Source organism: Tachyglossus aculeatus, chromosome 19 (assembly GCF_015852505.1).
Source record: "Tachyglossus aculeatus isolate mTacAcu1 chromosome 19, mTacAcu1.pri, whole genome shotgun sequence".
Classification (NCBI taxonomy): Eukaryota; Metazoa; Chordata; class Mammalia; order Monotremata; family Tachyglossidae; genus Tachyglossus; species Tachyglossus aculeatus.
The window spans coordinates 1,149,664-1,173,005 of record NC_052084.1 but is presented as its reverse complement, the minus strand read 5'-3'; the positions used below and the strand labels follow the sequence as shown (position 1 = coordinate 1,173,005).

General features: G+C 48.7%; 1 protein-coding gene across 1 annotated transcript; it reads left to right on the top strand.

The window, feature by feature from the left end:
- The first annotated feature begins 594 nt into the window (after positions 1-594).
- On the top strand, positions 595-23,295 carry RBM34 (RNA binding motif protein 34). The gene is made up of 11 exons (XM_038761403.1): positions 595-629; positions 5,848-6,052; positions 7,174-7,316; positions 9,350-9,548; positions 9,950-10,009; positions 13,947-13,990; positions 15,758-15,841; positions 16,979-17,042; positions 18,513-18,552; positions 20,901-21,019; positions 22,971-23,295. The coding sequence occupies exons 1-11, from the start codon at positions 595-597 to the stop codon at positions 23,250-23,252; spliced, it is 1,275 nt and encodes a 424-aa protein (XP_038617331.1). The 3' UTR covers positions 23,253-23,295.
- Positions 23,296-23,342: the final 47 nt, after the last annotated feature.

Below are 23,342 nucleotides of genomic sequence, written 5' to 3'. Positions count from 1 at the left end.
CCAATTTGTACTTCCCAAGCGCTTAGTACAGTGCTCTGCACACAGTAAGCGCTCAATAAATAACGATTGATGATGAAATAAGAGAGGGGGAGAAAGAGACCTGCCGCTTCGGGCAGGGGCCTCGCCCGGCAAAGAAAGGACCTCGGTGAATCACGTTCCTGATGATTCGGCCGCAACGACGGCCCCGATTCGGCTTCGGGACTCTTGCCGTGAGGGCGGCTGGAGTCTCTGTCTCCCCCTTTTAGACTGTGAGCCCACTGTCGGGTAGGGACCGTCTCTATATGTTGCCAACTTGGACTTCCCAAGCGCTTAGTCCAGTGCTCTGCACACAATAAGCGCTCAACAAATACGATTGAATGAATGAATATATGTTTGTACATATTCATTACTCTATTTTACTTCTATATATTTATTCTATTCATTCTATTTTGTTAATATGTTTTGTCTTGTCTGTCTCCCCCTTCTAGACTGTGAGCCCGCTGTCGGGTAGGGACCGGCTCTAGATGTTGCCGACTTGGACTTCCCAAGCGCTTAGTCCAGTGCTCTGCACACAGTAAGCGCTCAATAAATACGATTGAGTGAAAGAATGAATATATGTTTGAAGAGAAGGGACCATCATGGCGGAGCGGGTGAGTGGCCCTTCCCCTTCCCCTCAGAGGAGCAGCGTGGCTCAGTGGAAAGAGCCCGGGCTTGGGAGTCAGAGGTCGTGGGTTCGAATCCCGACTCCGCCATATCTGCTGTGTGACCTTGGGCAAGTCACTTCACTTCTCGGAGCCTCAGTTTCCTCATCTGTAAAATGGGGATGAAGACTGTGAGCCCCCCGTGGGACAACCTGATCACCTTGTATCCCCCCCCCCCAGCGCTTAGAACAGTGCCTTGCACATAGTAAGCACTTAACCAATGCCATCATCATTATTATTATTTATTATTGCATATTTATCACTCTATTTTACTTCTATATCTTTATTATATTTTGTTAATATGTTTGGTTTTATTGTCCGTCTCCCCCCTCTAGACTGTGAGCCCGCTGTCGGGTAGGGACCGTCTCTAGATGTTGCCGACTTGGACTTCCCAAGGGCTTAGTCCGGTGCTCTGCACACAGTAAGCACTCAATAAATACGATTGAATGAATGAATGAATGAATTAACATATTTATTCTATTTATTTTATTTTGTTGATACGTTTTGTTTTGCTGTCTGTCTCCCCCTTCTAGACTGTGAGCCCGCTGTCGGGTAGGGCCCGTCTCCAGATGTTGCGGACTTGGACTTCCCAAGCGCTTAGTCCAGTGCTCTGCACACAGTAAGCGCTCAGTAAGTACGATTGAATGAATGAATGACTGCAAAGGCCGGGCTCTTTCCACTGAGCCACGCTGCTTCCCTGGTATTTATTGGAAGCCTTCTCTGTGCTGGGCATTGAGAGGAGGAACCCCACCCCTCAACCATCTCAAGATACAGAAGGGGTTGGTTTCGCACTCAGGACGAGAGAGAATTGGAAGCTACACCTAACAATAATAATAATAATAATAATAATAATGGCATTTATTAAGCGCTTACTATGTGCAAAGCACTGTTCTAAGCACTGGGGAGGTTACAAGGTGATCAGCTTGGCCCACGGGGGGCTCATAGTCACAGGGGAAGGGGGCGTGGTCTGTGCGCAGCACGTGGCTCTGATTGGCGGATGCCCCCCAGGGGGCGTGGTCACGGCGCAGCTCACGCTTTTGATTGGCAGCTGCCTCGGGGGTGCGGTCATGACGCAGCGCAAGCCTTTGATTGGCTGCTGCGCGCGGCGGGGAAGAGGGGGCGTGGTCTGTGCGCAACACGTGGCTCTTATTGGCGGATGCCCCCCCCAGGGGGCGTGGTCACGGCGCCGCAAACCCCTTTGATTGGCGGCTGATCGCAGCGGGGAAGAGGGGGCGTGGTAGGTGCGCAGCACGTGGCTCTGATTGGCGGATACCCCGGGGGCGTGGTCACGGCGCAGCTCACGCTTTTGATTGGCAGCTGCCTCGGGGGCGTGGTCGCGGCGCAGCGCACTCCTTGGATTGGCGGCTGCTCGCGGCCGGGAATAGGGGGCGTGGTCTGTGCGCGGCACGTCGTTCTGATTGGCGGATGCCCCAGGGGGCGTGGTCACGGCGCCGCAAACCCCTTTGATCGGCGGCTGATCGCCGCGGGGAAGAGGGGGCGTGGTCTGTGCGCAGCACGTGGCTCTGATTGGCGGACGCCCCGGGGGCGTGGTCACGGTGCAGCTTACGCCTTTGATGGGCGGCTGGGCGGTGAGCAGGGGGCGGGGCCTCGGCGCAGCCCTTGGCTCTGATTGGCGGGACGGGGAGGAGGGGGCGGGGCCTCGGCGCTCCGGCCGCGGATTGGCTGCGGCCGCCGGAAGTGCGTCCCGCGAGGCCGTCGCGGGACCGCAGCCATGGCGGCCGAAGGAGAAGAGGAGGGACCGTTATGGCGGAGCGGGTGAGAGGCCCTTTCCCTTTCCCTTTCCCTTTCCCTTTCCCTTTCCCTTTCCCTTTCCCTTTCCCTTTCCCTTTCCCTTTCCCTTTCCCTTTCCCTTTCCCTTCCCCTTCCCCTTCCCCTTCCCCTGCCCGTCCCCGTCCCCTGCCCCTTCCCCTTTCCCTTCCCCTTTCCCTTCCCCTTTCCCTTTCCCTTTCTCTTTCTCTTTCCCTTTCCCTTCTTTCCCTTCTTTCCCTTCTTTCCCTTTCCCTTTCCCTTCTTTCCCTTTCCCTTCTTTCCCTTTCCCTTTCCCTTCTTTCCCTTTCCCTTTCTTCCCTTTCCCTTCTTTCCCTTTCCCTTTCCCTTCTTTCCCTTTCCCTTTCCCTTCTTTCCCTTTCCCTTCTTTCCCTTTCCCTTCTTTCCCTTTCCCTTTCCCTTCTTTCCCTTTCCCTTTCCCTTCTTTCCCTTTCCCTTCTTTCCCTTTCCCTTCTTTCCCTTTCCCTTCTTTCCCTTTCCCTTCTTTCCCTTTCCCTTCTTTCCCTTTCCCTTCTTTCCCTTTCCCTTTCCCTTCTTTCCCTTTCCCTTTCCCTTCTTTCCCTTTCCCTTCTTTCCCTTTCCCTTCTTTCCCTTTCCCTTTCCCTTCTTTCCCTTTCCCTTCTTTCCCTTTCCCTTCTTTCCCTTTCCCTTCTTTCCCTTTCCCTTCTTTCCCTTTCCCTTTCCCTTCTTTCCCTTTCCCTTCTTTCCCTTTCCCTTTCCCTTCTTTCCCTTTCCCTTTCCCTTCTTTCCCTTTCCCTTCTTTCCCTTTCCCTTCTTTCCCTTTCCCTTCTTTCCCTTTCCCTTCTTTCCCTTTCCCTTTCCCTTCTTTCCCTTTCCCTTTCCCTTCTTTCCCTTTCCCTTTCCCTTCTTTCCCTTTCCCTTTCCCTTCTTTCCCTTTCCCCTTCCCCTCAGAGGAGCAGCGTGGCTCAGTGGAAAGAGCCCGGGCTTGGGAATCAGAGGTCATGGGTTCAAATCCCGGCTCCACCAGTTGCCAGCTGTGTCACTTTGGGCAAGTCACTTCACTTCTCTGGGCCTCAGTTCCCTCATCCGTAAAATGGGGATGAAGACTGTGAGCCCCACGTGGGGCAACCTGATCACCTTGTAACCTCCCCAGCGCTTAGAACAGTGCTTGGCACATAGTAAGCACTTCATAAATTCATTCATTCAATCAATCGTAATTATTCAGCGCTTACTGTGTGCAGAACGCTGGGCTAAGAGCTTGGGACGTCCAAGTTGGCAACAAATGCCATCATTATTATTGTTCTCTGGGCCTCAGTGCCCTCATCTGTAATAATAATAATAATAATGTTGGCATTTGTTAAGCGCTTACTATGTGCAAATCAATCAATCATATTTATTGAGCGCTTACTATGTGCAGAGCACTGTACTAAGCGCTTGGGAAGTCCAAGTTGGCAACATATAGAGACGGTCCCTACCCAACAGTGGGCTCACAGTCTAGAAGGGGGAGACAGACAACAAAACCAAACATACTAACAAAATAAAATAAATAGAATAGATATGTACAAGTAAAATAAATAAATAGAGTAATAAATATGTACTGTTCTAAGCGCTGGGGGGATACAAAGTGATCACGTCGTCCCACGTGGGGCTCACAGTCTTAATCCCCATTTGACAGATGAGGTAACTAAGGCCCAGAGAAGTGAAGTCACTTGCCCAAGGCCACACAGCAGACATGTGGTGGGGCCAGGATTCGAACCCATGACCTCTGACTCCAAAGCCCGGGCTCTTTCCACTGAGCCACGCTGCTTCTGTACGCTGCTGCTTCTGTAAAATGGGGATGAAGACTGTGAGCCCCCCGTGGGACAACCTGTTTACTTTGTATCTCCCCCAGTGCTTGGCATGTAGTAAGCGCTTAAGATGTACCATGATTATTATTATTATTATTATTCTCTGGGCCTCAGTTCCCTCATAATAATAATGATAATGGCATTTATTAAGGGCTTCATGTGTAAAATGGGGATGAAGACTGTGAGCCCCAAGTGGGACAACCTGCTCACCTTATATAATAATAATAATAATGATAATAATGTTCTCTGGGCCTCAGTGCCCTCATCTGTAAAATGGGGATGATGTTTGTGAGCCCCATGTGGGACAACCTGATGACTTTGTATCTCCCCCAGTGCTTGGCATGTAGTAAGTGCTTAAGATGTACCATTATTATTATTATTCCCTGGGCCTCAGTTCCCTCATAATAATCATAATAATAACGGCATTTATTTAGCGCTTCATCTGTAAAATGGGGACGAAGACTGTGAGCCCCAAGTGGGACAACCTGCTCACCTTGTATAATAATAATAATCATTCATTCATTCAGTCGTATTTATGGAGTGCTTACTGTGTGCAGAGCACTGTACTCAGCGCTTGGGAAGTCCGAGTTGGCAACATCTAGAGACGGTCCCTACCCAACAGCGGGCTCACAGGCTAGAAGGGGGAGACAGACAACAAAACCAAACATAGTAACAAAATCAAATAAATAGAATAAATGTGTACAAGTAAAATAAATAAATAAAGAGTAATAAATACGTACAAACATATACAGGTAGTGATGGCATTTATTAAGCACTTACTATGTGTAAAGCACTGTTCTAAGCGCTGGGGAGGTTACAAGGTGATCAGGTTGTCCCATGGGGGGCTCACAGTTTTAGTCCTCATTTTACTGATGAGGGAACTGAGGCGCAGAGAAGTAAAGTGACTTGCCCAAAGTCACCCAGCTGTCTTCTAGACTGAGCCCACTGTTGGGTAGGGACCATCTCTATATGTTGCCAACTTGTACTTCCCAAGTGCTTAGTACAGAGCTCTGCGCACAGTAAGTGCTCAATAAATACGATTGAATCTTCTAGACCGTGAGCCCACTGTTGGGTAGGGACCGTCTCTATTTGATGCCAACTTGGACTTCCCAAGTGCTTAGTACAGTGCTCTGCACACAGTAAGCGCTCAAGAAATACGATTGAATCTTCTAGACCGTGAGCCCACTGTTGGGTAGGGACCGTCTCTAGATGTTGCCAACTTGGACTTCCCAAGCGCTTAGTCCAGTGCCCTGCGCACAGTAAGCGCTCAATAAATATGATCGAATCTTCTAGACTGTGAGCCCACTGTTGGGTAGGGACCATCTCTATATGTTCCCAACTTGGACTTCCCAAGCGCTTAGTCCAGTGCCCTGCGCACAGTAAGCGCTCAGTAAATACGATTGAATGAATGAGTGAATGAATTGGTTGAGCCGGGCTTTGAACCCACGACCACCGACTCCAAAGCCCGGGGCTCTTTCCCCTCAGCCGCGCTACTTCTATCCACCTTCAGCGCTTAGAACAGCGCTTAGCAGATACTAGTGTTATTATGATTGGGGTGTGTCCGGTTGCAGCGAGGCCGAGAGGAAGAAGAGGAGGCAGAGGAGGCCCGGCGCTGCATCATCCACAGCCCCCGGCCCGTCCGGAGAGTACCGCATCGGGCAGGTGTTGGGGAGTCTATCGGGGGCCCGGCGGGCCCGGGGCAGAGAGGGGGCCTTGGCCTCCCTCTTCCACCTGCCCCTCGCCCCGGCCCAGCCCCTCTACCTGCCCGCGCCCACGGTAAGACGGGGGACGGGGGCGTCGACCCAAGAGGCTCCGCCATACCTAGCCCCCGCTGCTGCTGCCCGGTGCTTCTTAATCTGTTTTGTTTTGTCGTCCGTCTCCCCCTTCTAACCTGTGAGCCCGCTGTCGGGTAGGGCCCGTCTCTAGATGTTGCCACCTTGGACTTATTTATTACTCTATTTATTTATTTACTTATTTATTTATTTATTTTACTTGTACATTTCTATCCTATTTATTTTATTTTGTTGGTATGTTTGGTTCTGTTCTCTGTCTCCCCCTTTTAGACTGTGAGCCCACTGTTGGGTAGGGACTGTCTCTATGTGTTGCCAATTTGGACTTCCCAAGCGCTTAGTACAGTGCTCTGCACATAGTAAGCGCTCAATAAATACGATTGATTGATTGATTGATTGGACTTCCCAAGCGCTTAGTACAGTGCTCTGCACACCGTAAGCGCTCAATAACTGCTCTTATTAATCCCAATGGAGATAGTCTCAATGACTCCCTTCAAGGCCCTGCTGAGAGCTCACCTCCTCCAGGAGGCCTTCCCAGACTGAGCCCCTTCCTTCCTCTCCCCCTCGTCCCCCTCTCCATCCCCCCCATCTTACCTCCTTCCCTGCCCCACAGCACCTGTATATATGGATATATGTTTGCACGGATTTGTTACTCTATTTATTTTGCTTGTACATATCTATTCGATTTATTTTTTTCCCCAAGCTCTCAGCACAGTGCTCTGCATTCATTCATTCATTCATTCAATCGTATTTACTGAGCGCTTACTGTGTGCAGAACACTGTACTAAGCAGTTGGGAAGTCCACACACAGTAAGCGCTCAATAAAGATGAGCGCTTCCCCCCTGCCCCCCCGCCAGACTGTGAGCCCACTGTTGGGTAGGGACCGTCTCTATATTGCCAACTTGGACTTCCCAAGCGCTTAGTGCAGTGCTCTGCACACTGTAAGCGCTCAATAAATACGATTGATTGATTGATTGAGTGAACGAATGGATGGAGTGGGGTGGGGGCGGGAGGGGGTGTTCCCGGAGCCCAGGGTGGAAGCAAAAGGAGCGGATGCCCGGGAGAAAGTGGGACAGAATGAATCCACGCTTCCGACCCTTTTGAAAGGAGGCCACCAGGAAAAGGAAAGAGGAAGAGGAGGCCGAAACCCCGACGGCCTCCGCCGGGGAGCCGGGACCGCTTCGGAAAAAAGCCAAGAAGAAAAAGAAGAAGAAGAACCCGTCCCTTGCAGACCAGAGGATAGCAGACAGGTACGGGACGTGCCCCTTTAGCTCTTAGAGCTGAGAAACAGCGGGGCCTACTGGATGGAGCGCGGGCTGGGAGTCGGAAGGACCCGGGTTCTAATCCTGCCCCTTGTCTGCTCTGTGGCCTTGAGCAAGTCACTTCACCTCTCCCTGCCTCAGTTCCTTCCTCTGAAAAATAGGGACGGAGACCGTGAGCCAAGGGACTGGGTCCGTCCTGATTTGCGTTGTATCCGTGAGAAGCGGCGTGCCTCAGTGGAAAGAGTTCTGGCTTTGGAGTCAGAGGTTGTGGGTTCAAATCCCGACTCCACCAGTAGTCAGTTGGGTGACGTTGGGCAAGTCACTTCTCTGGGCCTCAGTGACCTCATCTGGAAAATGGGGATTAAGACTGTGGGGAAACCTGATCACCTTGTAACCTCCCCAGTGCTTCTATTCTATTTATTTTATTTTGCTAATATGTTTTGTTTTGTTCTCTGTCTCCCCCTTCTAGACTGTGAGCCCACTGTTGGATAGGGACCGTCTCTCTATGTTGCCAACTTGTACTTCCCAAGCGCTTAGTACAGTGCTCTGCGCACAGTAAGCGCTCAATAAATACAATTGATTCGAACAGTGCTTTGCACATAGTAAGCGCTTAATAAATGCCATCGTTGTTATTATTACCCCCACGCTTAGTTCAGTGCCCGGCGCAGAGTCAGCACTTAACAAATGCCACCGTGGGTAATATTTCTGGGGCCGGGAAGAATCTCCTTTTCATTTTTCAGAGAAGCAGCGTGGCTCAGTGGAAAGAGCCCGGGCTTTGGAGTCAGAGGTCATGGGTTCGAATGCCGACTCCGCCACATGTCTGCTGTGTGATCTTGGGCAAGTCACTTCACTTCTGTGGGCCTCAGTTCCCTCATCTGTAAAATGGGGATTAAGGCTGTGAGCCCCACGTGGGACAACCTGATCACCCTGTATCCTCCCCTGCGCTTAGAACAGTGCTTTGCACATAGTAAGCGCTTAACAAATGCCAATTATTATTAGTATTATTATTATTTTTCCCTGTGAACGTCTGAAGAAAATTAATCCAGCCAGCAGTCACGTATTTCAGCGCCTCCTGAGCCCTCAGCACTGTACCGATCGCCTGGGAGAACCCAACCGTAGCGAGACCCAAATCCTGGCCTCTATCAATCAATCAATCAATCAATCGTATTTATTGAGCGCTTACTGTGTGCAGAGCACTGTACTAAGCGCTTGGGAAGTCCAAGTCGGCAACATACAAAGACAGCCCCTACCCAACAGTGGGCTCACGGTCTAAAAGGGGGAGACAGAGAACAAAACCAAACATACTAACAAAATAAAATAAATAGAATAGATATGTACAAGTAAAATAAATAAATAGAGCAATAAATATGTACAAACATCTATACAGGTGCTGTGGGGAAGGGAAGGAGGTAAGATGGGCATAAAGTCTAGAGGGGGCAGCCAAAAATGATTTAGAGAAGCAGCGTGGCTCAATGGAAAGAGCCCGGGCTTTGGAGTCAGAGGTCATGGGTTCAAATCCCAGCTCTGCCAGTTGTCAGCTGTGTGACTTTGGGCAAGTCACTTCACTTCTCTGGGCCTCAGTTCCCTCATCTGGAAAATGGGGATTGACTGTGAGCCCCCCGTGGGACAACCTGATCACCTTGTAACCTCCCCAGCGCTTAGAACAGTGTTTTGCACATAGTAAGCACTTAATAAATGCCGTCATTATCATTATTATTATTATTATTTAGAGAAGCAGGAGAAAGAATGAGACTATAGCAGGGAGCGGTTCAGTTGTAATAGGACGAAGAAATAGGTAACCGCCCGCACAGATTTAAAAAAGCGCAAAATGCCTGTTTCTAGAGAAGCAGGGATCCTTGAGAGAGCCGGAGACTGGAAGCTCGGTGTGGGAGGGGAACGTGTCCGTTTATTGTTGTACTCTACTCTCCCAAGCGCCTACTACAGCGCTCCGCACACGGTAAGCGCTGGGAAAATCCGATTAAACTGAATCGAACCGCAGCTGTTTTGTCTTTCGGACCCAGGGAGAGTGCCCTGGCCCGTGCCGACGACGAAGAGGAAGAAAGGGAAACCCAGGCCACGGAGAAGCGGAAAGGAGGGAGTTCTCGGGCCGGAGGGGAAGCCGGGGATGCGGGCGGCAAAGCGTCCGACTCGGAAGTGGAGCGCTTAAAGAATGACAGAACGGTCTTCGTCGGGAACTTACCCGTCTCCTGTAATAAGAAGGTGGGCGCCGGGGTCGCCTACGTGGGGTCGTCAAGACGCGGGGGGAACGAGGCTTTGCCGCAGAGAGGGATGGGGTGCGAGTTTGCCGGGAGAGGGAGGGAGGGAGAGCCCCCTTTTAATCCTCGGAAAACGCTTCTTCCTTCTCGGTGTCGGCCCATCGGGACCGAGGCGTCCGGAAGAGCCCCTAGTTCCCTCCCACCGAACTCTGCTGGGAAAATGGGCAAATCAGAGGATCATCCTCATCAATCGTGTTTATTGAGCGCTTACTGCGTGCAGAGCACTGGACTAAGCGCTTAAGAGGATTGTCCCGTGGTGGGGAAGCGAAAGGAATAAACCGCCGAGCCAGCGGCAGAGGGATTCGGGAGAACTAAGGCGAGCTCGCCGCCGTTTCGTTCGTTTAGAAACTCAAGTCGATTTTTAAGGAGTACGGGCCGATAGAATCCGTTCGATTCCGCTCCGTGGTAAGTTGGCTTCTGTCTTCATTCATTCATTTGTTCAATCGTATTTATTCGTTCGTTCAATCGTATTTCTTGATTCATTTGTTCAGTCGTATTCATTCATTCAGTCGTATTTATTGAGCGCTTACTGTGTGCAGAGCACTGGACTAAGCGCTTGGGAAGTCCATGTTGGCAACATATAGAGACGGTCCCTACCCGACAGCGGGCTCACAGGCTAGAAGGGGGAGACGGACAACAAAACAGATTAACAAAATAAAATAAATAGAATAGTAAATATGTGCAAGGTATCCAAGGAATTCATTCATTCAATCATTTATTGAGCGCTTACTGTGTGCAGAGCACTGGACTAAGCGCTTGGGAAGTCCAAGTCGGCAACATCTAGAGACGGTCCCTACCCAACAGCGGGCTCACAGTCTAGAAGGGGGAGACAGAGAACAAAACAGATTAACAAATAAATAAATAGAATAGTAAATATGTACAAGGTATCCAAGAAATTAGTTCAATTAATTGTATTTACTGAGCGCTTCCTGTGTGCCGAGCACTGTACTAAGTGCTTGGGAAGTCCAAGTCGGCAACATCTAGAGACGGTCCCTACCCGACAGCGGGCTCACAGTCTAGAAGGGGGAGACGGACAACAAAACAGATTAACAAATAAATAAATAGAATAGTAAATATGTACAAGGTATCCAAGAAATTAGTTCATTCAATTGTATTTATTGAGCGCTTCCTGTGTGCCGAGCACTGTACTAAGTGCTTGGGAAGTCCAAGTTGGCAACATATAGAGACAGTCCCTACCCAACAGCGGGCTCACAGTCTAGAAGGGGGAGACAGACAACAAAACAGATTAACAAAATAAAATAAATAGAATAGTAAATATGTACAAGGTATCCAAGAAATTAATTCATTCAATTGTATTTATTGAGCACTTACTGTGTGCAGAGCACTGTACTAAGCGCTTGGGAAGTCCAAGTTGGCAACATATTGGGACGGTCCCGACCCAACAGCGGGCTCACAGGCTAGAAGGGGGAGACAGACAACAAAACCAAACAGATTAACAAAATAAAATAAGTAGAATAGTAAACATGTACAAGGTACCCAAGGAATTCATTCATTCAATCATATTTATTGAGCGCTTACTGTGTGCAGAGCACTGTACTGCTTAGTGCTTAGAACAGTGCTTTGCACCTAGTAAGCGCTTATAAATGCCATCACTACTAAGCGCTTGGGATGTCCAAGTTGGCAACATCTAGAGACGGTCCCTACCCAGCGGCGGGCTCACAGGCTAGGAGGGGGAGACAGACAACAAAACATTAACAAAATAAAATAAATAGAATAAATATGTACAAGTAAAATAAATAAAGAGTAATAAATACGTACAAACATATGCGCAGGTGCTGTGGGGAGGGGAAGGAGGTAAGGTGGAGGAGGGGGCTATTGAGCGCTTACTGTGTGCAGAGCACTGTACTAAGCGCTTGGAAAGTACAATTCGGCAACTGATAGAGGAAATCCCTACCCAACAACGGGCTCCCAGTCTAGAAGTCTAAAATAAAACAAGTTCGGCATCGCCAGCATCAAAATGGTCAGTCAGAGATGGGAAATCCGGCCTCTGCTTTGGAGTCTTACTGAGCCCAGTAAGCGCTCAATAAATACGATTGATTGATTGATTGATTCTTCAAACAAACACAAAGGATCTGTGCAAACCCCAACTCCGGCTCCTTTCCTTGATGGCCTCATCGGGCAGAGGGTCTCGTTTGACATCGGCTGCTTCCGAGGTCGGCCCGGGAAGGGATACCAGACTTTTAACGGCGGGAATCACGAGTAGTGGCAGTAGAGCACTGTGCTAAGCGCCTGGGAGAGTACGACGTAACAGTGTCGACAGACACGGCCCCTGCCCGCCACGAGCCTACGGGCTAGTCTGTTGGAAGCGCTTGGGCGCTGCACCCAAACCTCAAAGCCCGTGGGAACCCAGAATTTGTTAACAATTGGCAAATTTTTAGAGCCCCAACCCCACATAATCAATCGTATTTATTGAGCGCTTACTGTGCGCAGAGCACTGTACTAAGCGCTTGGGAAGTCCAAGTTGGCAACATATAGAGACAGTCCCTACCCAACAGTGGGCTCACAGTCTAGAAGACATAACAGTGGAAAGAGCCCGGGCTTTGGAGTCCGAGGTCGTGGGTTCAAATCCCTGCTCCGCCGCTTGTCAGCTGCGTGACTTGGGGCAAGTCGCTTCACTTCTCTGGGCCTCAGTTCCCTCATCTGGAAAATGGGGATGAAAACTGTGACCCCCCCCCCGTGGGACAACCTGGTCACCTTGGAACCTCCCCAGCGCTTAGAACAGTGCTTTGCACACAGTAAGCGCTTCAAAAATGCCATCATTATTATTATTGTTCTCTGGGCTTCAGTTCCCTCATCTGGAAAATGGGGAAAAATGGGGATGAAAACTGTGAGCCCCCCGTGGGACAACCTGATCACCTTGGAACCTCCCCAGCGCTTAGAACAGTGCTTTGCACACAGTAAGCACTTCAAAAATGCCATCATTATTATTATTATTCTCTGGGCTTCAGTTCCCTCTTCTGGAAAATGGGGGTGAAGACTTGGGAGCCCCCCACCATGGGACAACCTAATCACCTTGTAACCTCCCCAGCGCTCAGAACAGTGTTTGGCACATAGTAAGCGCTTAATAAATGCCGTCATTATTATAATAAAAGGAAGTGAAAAACCCCCTTGTGAAATGGGCCCCAGTTGCGGGCCAAGTTTTGGATTTTATATTAACACCCGCCTCCCCCTCTAGACTGTCAGCTCGTTACGGGCTGGGAACACTTCTTCTAATTCTGCCCTACCGTACACTCCCAAGCGCTTAGTACAGTACCCATCCCGTAGTAAGTGCTCAAATACCGTCGAGGGATTGATGGAGGAAATTCCAACTTCTAGGCTTTGGGTGCCATGGGCTTCCATTCTTCCAAACTCTCACCCACGGTAGCGGTCGGCTACAGGAAAGCCAAAATGATATTTGGACCTTATAAAAAGCACTGGCACTTCATTCATTCGTATTTATTGAGCGCTTACTATGTGCAGAGCACTGTACTAAGCGCTTGGGAGTATAAATCGGCAACATATAGAGACAGTCCCTACCCAATGATGGGCTCCCAGTCTAGAGAGGAGGAACTTCCCACTATCTTAGCCGGTCCGCTAGCTGGAATTTGTGAGCTAAACAATAACTGGTTGATAGACCACCCTCAAATAATAATAATAATAATAATAATAGTGGCATTTGTTAAGCGCTGACTATGTGCAAAGCACTGTTTTAAGCTGCGGGGGTTCATTATGAACTGTTTATCACATGAAGCTAGGTCGCAGCTAATCTTCCCCTCCAAGATTTTCTTCGTCTGGGGTAAAATGAATACCAGGTTTAATCCCCGAGGGCTCAAAAAGCGGCCTTGCCGGGGTGAGCCTGCACTTCTGCTGGAAGTCATTCATCATCAATCGTATTTATTGAGCGCTTACTATGTGCAGAGCACTGTACTAAGCGCTTGGTTATCTGGCAAGAAAGTCAGAGGAGGAAAAAAAAATATGGAAAGGTACCAAGCTTTCAGAGACAGTGAGCTTTTTGTGGGCACGGATTGTCTCTGTTGTGGTACTTTCCAAGCGCTTAGTACAGCGCTGTGCACACCGAAAGCGCTCAGTACGACTGAGTGAGCTGCTGATCGTGACTTCATTGTCCTCTGAGGAATCACAGCTTTTTCACTTTCACTGCATTTTATTCTTCCCCCCCGATTGTGTTGGAACAGGCGTCTTTAACAGACTCGTTGAAACCTTTAAATCGGCTCGATGAGAGATTTTATTTATCGTTCACCGTTATTTCTGTAAACTCGCGCTTGGAAAGTGAGACGCGTGCGCTCATTTAACCTCAAGGCCTCTCTCTGTTTCTCCTTGAAAGATCCCGGCGGAGGGCATTGCCACCAAAAAGCTAGCGGCCATCAAGTAAGATCTGCTTCTCCTGCCGGCCTTGCGGAGACAGAAAGCCCGGCCTCGTTCATTCATTCATCCAGTTGCCTTTATTGAGCGCTTACTGTGTGCAGAGCACTGTACTAAGCGCTTGGGAAGTCCAAGTTGGCAACATCTAGAGGCGGTCCCTGCCCAACAGCGGGCTCACGGTCTAGAAAATGGCCTCGACGTATTCTGTGTTCCGCGGCCCTTTGCCTAGTAGTTTGGCCGCTTTTACGCGTCCAGTGGCCATTGACCGTAGGCTGGGTTTGCCCTCTGGTCTGTAGTGAGGGAGCCCAAACAGTTTATTCATTCATTCAATCGTATTTATTGAGCGCTTACTATGTGCAGAGCACTGGACTAAGCGCTTGGGAAGTCCAAGTTGGCAACATCTAGAGACGGTCCCTACCCGACAGCGGGCTCACAGGCTAGAAGGGGGAGACAGACAATGTTCATTCATTCATTCAGTCATATTTACTGAGCGCTTACTGTGTGCAGAGCACTGGACTAAGCGCTTGGGAAGTCCAAGTCGGCAACATCTAGAGCCGGTCCCTACCCGACAGCGGGCTCACGGTCTAGAAGGGGGAGACAGACAACATTCATTCATTCATTCAATCGTATTTACTGAGCGCTTACTGTGTGCAGAGCACTGGACTAAGCGCTTGGGAAGTCCAAGTTGGCAACATCTAGAGACCGTCCCTACCCGACAGTGGGCTCGCAGTCTAGAAGGGGGAGACGGACAACAAAACATATTAATCAATCAATCAGTCGTATTTATTGAGCGCTTACTGTGTGCAGAGCACTGTACTAAGCGCTTGGGAAGTACAAGTTGGCAGCATATAGAGACGGTCCCTACCCAACAGTGGGCTCACAGTCTAGAAGACGTATTAACAAAATAAAATATGACAAAGTTTAGGAAAAAGCGGCGCGGCTCAATGGAAAGAGCCCGGGCTTCGGAGTCCGAGGTCATGGGTTCTAATCCCGGCTCTGCCACTTGTCAGCTGGGTGACTTTGGGCAAGTCACTTCGCTTCTCTGGGCCTCAGTTCCCTCATCTGGAAAACGGGGATGAAGACCGGGAGCCCCCCGTGGGACAACCTGATCGCCTTGTATCCTCCCCAGTGCTTAGAACAGTGCTGTGCACATAGTAAGCGCTTAACAAATGCCATCATCATTATTATTATCTACCCCAGCGCTTTAGCAGAGAAGCAGCGTGGCTCAGTGGAAAGAGCCCGGGCTTTGGAGTCAGAGGCCATGGGTTCAAATCCCGGCCCCCGCCCCTTGTCAGCTGGGTGACTTTGGGCAAGTCACTTCACTTCTCTGGGCCTCAGTGCCCTCATCTGGAAAATAGGGATTAAGACTGTGAGCCTCCCGTGGGACAACCTGATCGCCTTGCATCTCCCCCAGCGCTTAGAACAGCGCTTTGCACATAGTAAGCGCTTAATATATGCCATCATCATTATTGTTATTATTACAGTGCCTGACACATAGTAAGCGCTAAACAAATACCACAGTTATTATTGTTACTTTACAGCTGGTGAGCAAGCCGAGCCCAGATCTGCACGGGCCCAACGCTTTCCCCCCACCAGGAAAGAATAAACAGTCCGTGGCATTTATTGAGCTCTTCCTGTGTGCCGAGCACTGTACTGAGCGCCCGGGGAAAGGATCTAGAGGGAATGATTGTACAATGTGTGGTGTTAGGGGGAGCGGGAAGACGAACTGAATTTGCTCAAGTCGCTTTTTTCCACTTTTTCTCTTTCGTTCAGGCGGAAGGTCCACCCTGAACAGAAGAACATTAACGCTTACGTTGTTTTTAAGGAAGAAAGTGCCGCCACAAAAGCCCTGAAAAGGTATTTTTTTGCCCCCCGTCGTTTTTTAGCCCGACATGTGAAATAAGTTCCCAAGTCAGTTTTCATCGAGAAGAGCAAAGAGTAGAGCTAAGGGGAAATTAATAATAATAATAATAATGGCATTTATTAAGCGGCTTACTATGTGCAAAGCACTGTTCTAAGCGTAGGGGAGGTTCCAAGGTGATCAGGTTGTCCCTCGGAGGGCTCACAGTCTTAATCCCCATTTTACAGATGAGGGAACTGAGGCCCAGAGAAGTGAAGTGACTTGCCCAAAGTCACACAGCTGACAGTTAATAATAATAATAATAATAATGGCATTTATTAAGCGCTTACTATGTGCAAAGCACTGTTCTAAGCGCAGGGGAGGTTCCAAGGTGATCAGGTTGTCCCTCGGCGGGCTCTCAGTCTTAATCCCCATTTTACAGATGAGGGCACTGAGGCCTAGAGAAGTGAAGTGACTTGCCCAAAGTCACACAGCTGACAGTTAATAATAATAATAATGGCATTTATTAAGCGCTTACTTTGAGCAAAGCACTGTTCTAAGCGCAGGGGAGGTTCCAAGGTGATCAGGTTGTCCCTCGGGGGGCCTCACAGTCTTAATCCCCATTTTCCAGATGAGGGCACTGAGGCCCAGAGAAGTGAAGCGACTTGCCCAAAGTCACCCAGCTGACAGTTGGCGGAGCGGGATCTGAACCCACGACCTCTGACTCCAAAGCCGGGGCTCTTTTCCACTGAGCTCCACTGCTTCTCTACAGGGAAATTGATTTTAATAGATGTGTAGAGAAGCGGCCTGGCCTAGAGGATAGCGCCCGAGCCTGGGAGTGGGAAGGGCCTGGGTTCTAATCCCGGCTCGGCCACTCGCCTGCTGTGGGACTTGGGGCAAGTCACTTCGCTTCTCCAGGCCTCAGTTCCCTCCTCCGTAATGGGGGGGATTAAGGCTGTGAGCCCCACGTGGGGCGAGAACTGCGTCCACCCGATTTGCTTGTAACTACCTGAGCGCTCAGCACATAGCACTTAACAAATGCCACGATTGTTACTATTGTATGGGGTCCCCCCGCCACACGTACACACAAGACACACGCCCCCAGGAAGACTGCGCGGCCGCTCCGAACGTCCGCTTTCTCCCGTCTTTCCTAGAAACGGCACCCAGATCTCGGACGGCTTCCGCATCAGGGTTGACCTCGCGTCTGAGACGTCTTCTGTGAGTAATTTGAAATGTAATCATTCTTCCTTTCTTCTTCTTTTCAAACCATTCTTCTTTTTAAATGTAATCACCTGTCTATATGTATATATGTTTGTACATATTTATTACTCTATTTTACTTCTTGTACTTCCCAAGTGCTTAGTACAGTGCTCTGCACACAGTAAGCGCTCAGTAAATACGGTTGATGATGATTCTTTTTAAATGTAATCACCTGTATATATAGGCCCATGTCATCCCCCGGGCCTGGAATGCCCCCAATCCCTCTGCCCATCCGCCAAGCTCGCTCTCTTCCTCCCTTCAAGGCCCTGCTGAGAGCTCACCTCCTCCAGGAGGCCTTCCCACACTCAGCCCCTTCTTTCCTCTCCCCCTCGTCCCCCTCTCCATCCCCCCCATCTTACCTCCTTCCCTTCCCCACAGCACCTGGATATATGTATATATGTATGTACAGATTTATTACTCTATTTATTTATTTATTTATTTTACTTGTACATATCTATTCTATTTATTTTATTTTGTTAGTATGTTTGGTTTTGTCTCCCCCTTTTAGACTGTGAGCCCACTGTTGGGTAGGGACCGTCTCTATATGTTGCCGACTTGTACTTCCCAAGCGCTTAGTACAGTGCTCTGCACACAGAAAGCGCTCAATAAATACGATTGATGATGATGATGATGATATGTTTATATGTTTGTACATATTTATTACTCTATCTTGTCCATATCTATTCTATTTATTTTATTTTGTTAGTATGTTTGGTTTTGCTCTCTGTCTCCCCCTTCTAGACGGTGAGCCCGATGTTGGGTAGGGACTGTCTCTATGTGTTGCTGACTTGTACTTCCCAAGCGCTTAGTACAGTGCACTGCACACAGTAAGCGCTCAATAAATACGATTGATTGATTGATTGATTCCTGGCCCTGAAGAGGAAGAACAAATCAGGGCTCCCCTACCCCCACCCCAGAGCGCTTCTCTGGGAGGGAATCGGGGATGGGAGGTGGTGAGGGGAGAGGGGCCCTGGCCCTGAAAAGCAGTGGAAAGAGTCAGAGGTCATGGGTTCAAATCCCGGCTCCGCCAAGTGTCGGCTGTGTGACTTTGGGCAAGTCACTTCACTTCTCTGGGCCTCAGTTCCCTCATCTGGAAAATGGGGATTAAGACTGTGAGCCCCCCGTGGGACAACCTGATCACCTTTGCACATAGTAAAAGCTTAATAAATGCCATTATTATTATTATTGTAACTCCCCAGCCCCCAGAACACTGCTTTGCACATAGTAAGCGTTTAATAAATGCCATTATCATTATTATCATGATATTATTATTATATATTATTATTATTATAATGCCATTATCAGCCCCTGCTCCTCCCCACGTCCAGAAGACAGAAAGGGTCCGATGATTCCCAATCCGGGAAGCGGGTAGCTTTGATCACCTCTGACCTTTCTCTTAACCGCCTGCCTTTAATTTTTTTGTTGCAGAGGGACAAGAGATCGGTATTTGTGGGGAATCTCGCCTACAGTAAGTTTCTCAGCGCCTTCAAAATGAAGGTGTTCGAAAGTTTTTAAAGGGCACACGTCACGGGTTCTCAGCATCCGCACAGAAAAACGGTGTCTTGGGTGCTGCTCATCAGGGATGCACAAATATCACTTCCCGGGGGGCTCCAAATGGAGAGGAATAGTGCAGTCCACTCTCAACCAACGGCGTTACCCCCGGCTAATCGATTACGAGTAGATTTCTCGGGTTTGGGGCAGGGACGGGACTGTAGACGGCCGATCATCATCAATCGTATTTATTGAGCGCATAGTATGTGCAGAGCACTGTACTAAGCGCTTGGGAAGTACAAATTGGCAACATATAGAGACAGTCCCTACCCAACAGTGGGCTCACAGTCTGGTATCTTTTGCGGGGCAGGCGTGGGAAGAGTCCGCCGGCAGCAACGTCCCCAGATGGACCTATATATATGTATATATGTCTATACATATTTATACATATACATATTTGTAATAATTATTACAAAATTTATTGCCCCTTCTCTCCTTCCCTTCCCCACAGCACCTGTATATATGTATATGTGTTTGTACATATTTATTACTCTATTTATTTTACTTGTACATGTCTATTGTATTTATTTTATTTTGTTCATATGTTTGGTTTTGTTCTGTCTCCCCCTTCTAGACTGTGAGCCCACTGGTGGGTAGGGACTGTCTCTAGATGTTGCCAATTTGTACTTCCCAAGCGCTTAGTACAGTGCTCTGCACATGTAAGCGCTCAATAAATACGATTGATGATGATGATGATGATGATTTATTTTGCTTGTACATGTCTATTCTGTTTATTTTATTTTGTTAGAAAGTTTGGTTTTATTCTCTGTCTCCCCCTTTTAGACTGTGAGCCCACTGTTGGGTAGGGACTGCCTCTCTATGTTGCCAACTTGGGCTTCCCAAGCGCTTAGTCCAGTGCTCTGCACACAGTAAGCGCTCAATAAATACGACTTTTCAAGAAGAATAGTTACGGGCCTAGGAACTACGGGGCGATTATTAAGACTGTGAGACTTTTAGACTGTGAGCCCACTGTTGGGTAGGGACTGTCTCTATATGTTGCCAACTTGGACTTCCCAAGCGCTTAGTCCATCATCATCGTCATCATCACTCGTATTTATTGAGCGCTTACTGTGTGCCGAGCACTGGACTAAGCGCTTGGGAAGTGCAAGTTGGCAACATATAGAGACAGTCCCTACCCAACAGTGGGCTCACAGTCTAAAAGGGGGGAGAGTGCTCTGCACACAGTAAGCGCTCAATAAATACGATTGATGATGATAATGATGATGGACTAAGCGCTTGATTGATTGATTGATTGATTGAATTATTGGTCCTGGGAGAGACAAGTCTGCGAGTCGCTGTAGATTTCCTCTGCTTCGTAGACGGGTTCCCTTTAGCTTGACTCTCCTCCCTAAACCCGTTGGCCGGTGTTAATTAGACAGGGCAGATCTGCCCCTACCCGTAGACTGGAAGTTCTCTGTGGACAGCTATCGAACGATATCAGGCGCTTAGTATAGAGTGCTGCACACCCAGGACGTCCTCAATCCGTACTGTTGCCTGGTGGATTGAATCAATCAATCAATCAATCGTATTTATTGAGCGCTTACTATGTGCAGAGCACTGTACTAAGCGCTTGGGAAGTCCAAATTGGCAACACATAGAGACAGTCCCTACCCAACAGTGGGCTCACAGTCTAAAAGGGGGAGACAGAGAACAGAACCAAACATACCAACAAAATAAAATAAATAGGATAGAAATGTACAAGTAAAATAGAGTAATAAATATGTACAACCATATATACATCTATACGGGTGCTGTGGGGAAGGGAAGGAGGTAAGATGGGGGGATGGAGAGGGGGACGAGGGGGAGAGGAAGGAAGGGGCTCAGTCTGGGAAGGCCTCCTGGAGGAGGTGAGCTCTCAGCAGGGCCTTGAAGGGAGGAAGAGAGCTAGCTTGGCGGATGGGCAGAGGGATTGGGGGCATTCCAGGCCCGGGGGAGGACGTGGGCCGGGGGTCGACAGCGGGACAGGCGAGAACGAGGTACGGGGAGGAGATTAGCGGTGGAGGAGTGGAGGCTGCGGGCTGGGCTGGAGAAGGACAGAAGGGAGGTGAGGTTTGAAGAGACGCCATCGACTGACCGGTGTCCTCAAATAACTCTAGGGCCTGGGGGGCTGTTGGAGGGGTTCGTTACATTGTGAGCCCACTATTGGGTAGGGACCGTCTCTATATGTTGCCCACTTGTACTTCCCAAGCGCTTAGTACAGTGCTGTGCACACGGTAAGCGCTCAATAAATACGACTGATGATGATTGTGTTGAACTCACCTCTAGAAATCGAAGAGGCCTCGGTCCAGGAACACTTCTCCGACTGCGGCCAGATAATAGCCGTGCGGATCGTGCGAGACGGCGTCACCGGAGTGGGCAAGGGGTTTGGCTACGTGTTGTTTGAGGTACGTAAGGGCCGGGCCGCCTTGGTTTCCCCCCGGGAGCAGCTCCGCCACCCCGGTGCGGTCCTGCTCGAAAATATTATTGTTCTTATTATTTTGAAGGAGCAAAAGAAACGGTACAACTCTCCTCTAAACCCTTAAGCTCCCCGTGGGCGGGGAACGTGTCTGTGTGACTTTGGGCAACTCAGCTTCTCAGTTCCCTCATCTGTAAAATGGGGATGAAGACCGTGAGCCCCCCGTGGGACAACCTGATCACTTTGCAACCTCCCCAGCGCTTAGAACAGTGCTTTGCACATAGTAAGCGCTTAATAAATCATCATCATCATCATCAATCGTATTGAGCGCTTACTGTGTGCAGAGCACTGTACTAAGCGCTTGGGAAGTCCAAGTTGGCAACGTATAGAGACAGTCCCTACCCAGCAGCGGGCTCACAGTCTAGAAGGAGTAGACAGACAACAAAACCAAACATACTAACAAAATAAAATAAATAGAATAGAATAAATAAATGCCATCATCATCATCATCATCATCAATCATATTTATTGAGCGCTTCCTGTGTGCAGAGCACTGTACTAAGTGCTTGGGAAGTCCAAGTTGGCAACATCTAGAGACATTCCCTACCCAGCAGTGGGCTTACAGTCTAAAAGGGGGAGACAGAGAACAAAACCAAACATACTAACAAAATAAAATAAATAGAATAGAATAAATAAATGCCATCATCATCATCATCAACTTTTTACTGTAGTAATTGCAGTATTTACCCTTTATCGTAGCGTACCATCCTAAGCGCTTTATAGTGCTCTGCACACAGTATCAGTAAGTACGATTGACCTCTAGAATTTCAGCCGCCTCGTCGTATTCGGGGAAAAGCAGCTTTTCAATGTTTTGAAGCTCATTTGTAGAATGAAAGGCCAAATGTGTTGGCCTGCGGTCTCTCTGAACCATCCTTTTTTTCCTTTAGTAAAATGAGGATAATGTTGCCTGCCACTAAGCGTTAGAAGGGAGAGCAAATCGTGGGGTAAATGTGACCCGAAGAATAAATTTTTACTTCAGGGGATCGTGTCGTTATCATGTGCTCTGGAACAAAATAATAATAATAGTAATAATAATAATGTGTTGGCATGCAGTCTCTCTGAACCATCCTTTTTTCCTGTAGTAAAATGAGGATAATGTTGCCTGCCACTAAGCGTTAGAAGGGAGAGCAAATCGTGGGGTAAATGTGACCTGGAGAATAAATTTTTACTTCAGGGGATCGTGTCGTATCATGTGCTCTGGAACAAAATAATAATAATAGTAATAATAATAATGATGATGGTATTTGTTCAGTGCTTACTTACTATGTGCAAAGCACTGTTACAAGGTGATCAGGTTGTCCCCCGGGCTCACAGCTTCAATCCCCATTTTCCAGATGAGGGAACTGAGGCCCAGAGAAGTGAAGTGGCTTGCCCCAAGTCACACAGCTGACAGTTGGCGGAGCCAGGATTTGAACCCATGACCTCTGACTCCAAAGCCCGGGCTCTTTCCACTGAGCCACGCTGCTTCTAACTAAAGTAACTAGATTACAGGCCGTGAGAAATGTGTTGTAAATGCAAACTCGTTGATGATTATCAGGCGCTTGGTACAGTGCTCTGCACACAGTAAGCGCTCAATAAATACGATTGATTGATTGGAGAAGCAGCGTGGCTCGGTGGAAAGATCCCGGGCTTTGGAGTCAGAGGTCATGGGTTCAAGCCCCGGCTCGGCCACTTGTCAGCTGTGTGACTCTGGGCAAGTCACTTCCCTTCTCTGGGCCTCAGTTCCCTCATCTGTAAAATGGGATTAAAACTGTGAGCCCCCCTGTGGGACAACCTGATCACCTTGTAACCTCCCCAGCGCTTAGAACGGTGCTTTGCACGTAGTAAGCGCTTAATAAATGCCATCATTATTATTATTATTATTATTATTATCTTGACAGAATACAGACGCTGTGCAGCTTGCCCTGAAACTAAACAATTCGGAATTGATGGGAAGAAAACTCAGAGTTATGCGTTCGGTGAATAAAGAAAAAATAAGAGCAAGTCCAAACCCGAACGGGAAGGACTTGGCTGCGCCAGAGCAGAGATTCAGTCCTCTGAAAAAAACGGGACATTTGGAACACGCCTTTTCCGGGGAAAAAGCAGTTCCTGGGAAGAAGAGGAGGAAGAAAAAGAAGGGACAGAAAACGGGAAATCGAAAGCAAGTGGAAAAACCCAAATGACGATGCCTGGCTCGGATGCTTCAATAAAGCTGGTTTGTCGTCAGTCAATCAATCAATCGTATTTATTGAGCGCTTACTATGTGCAGAGCA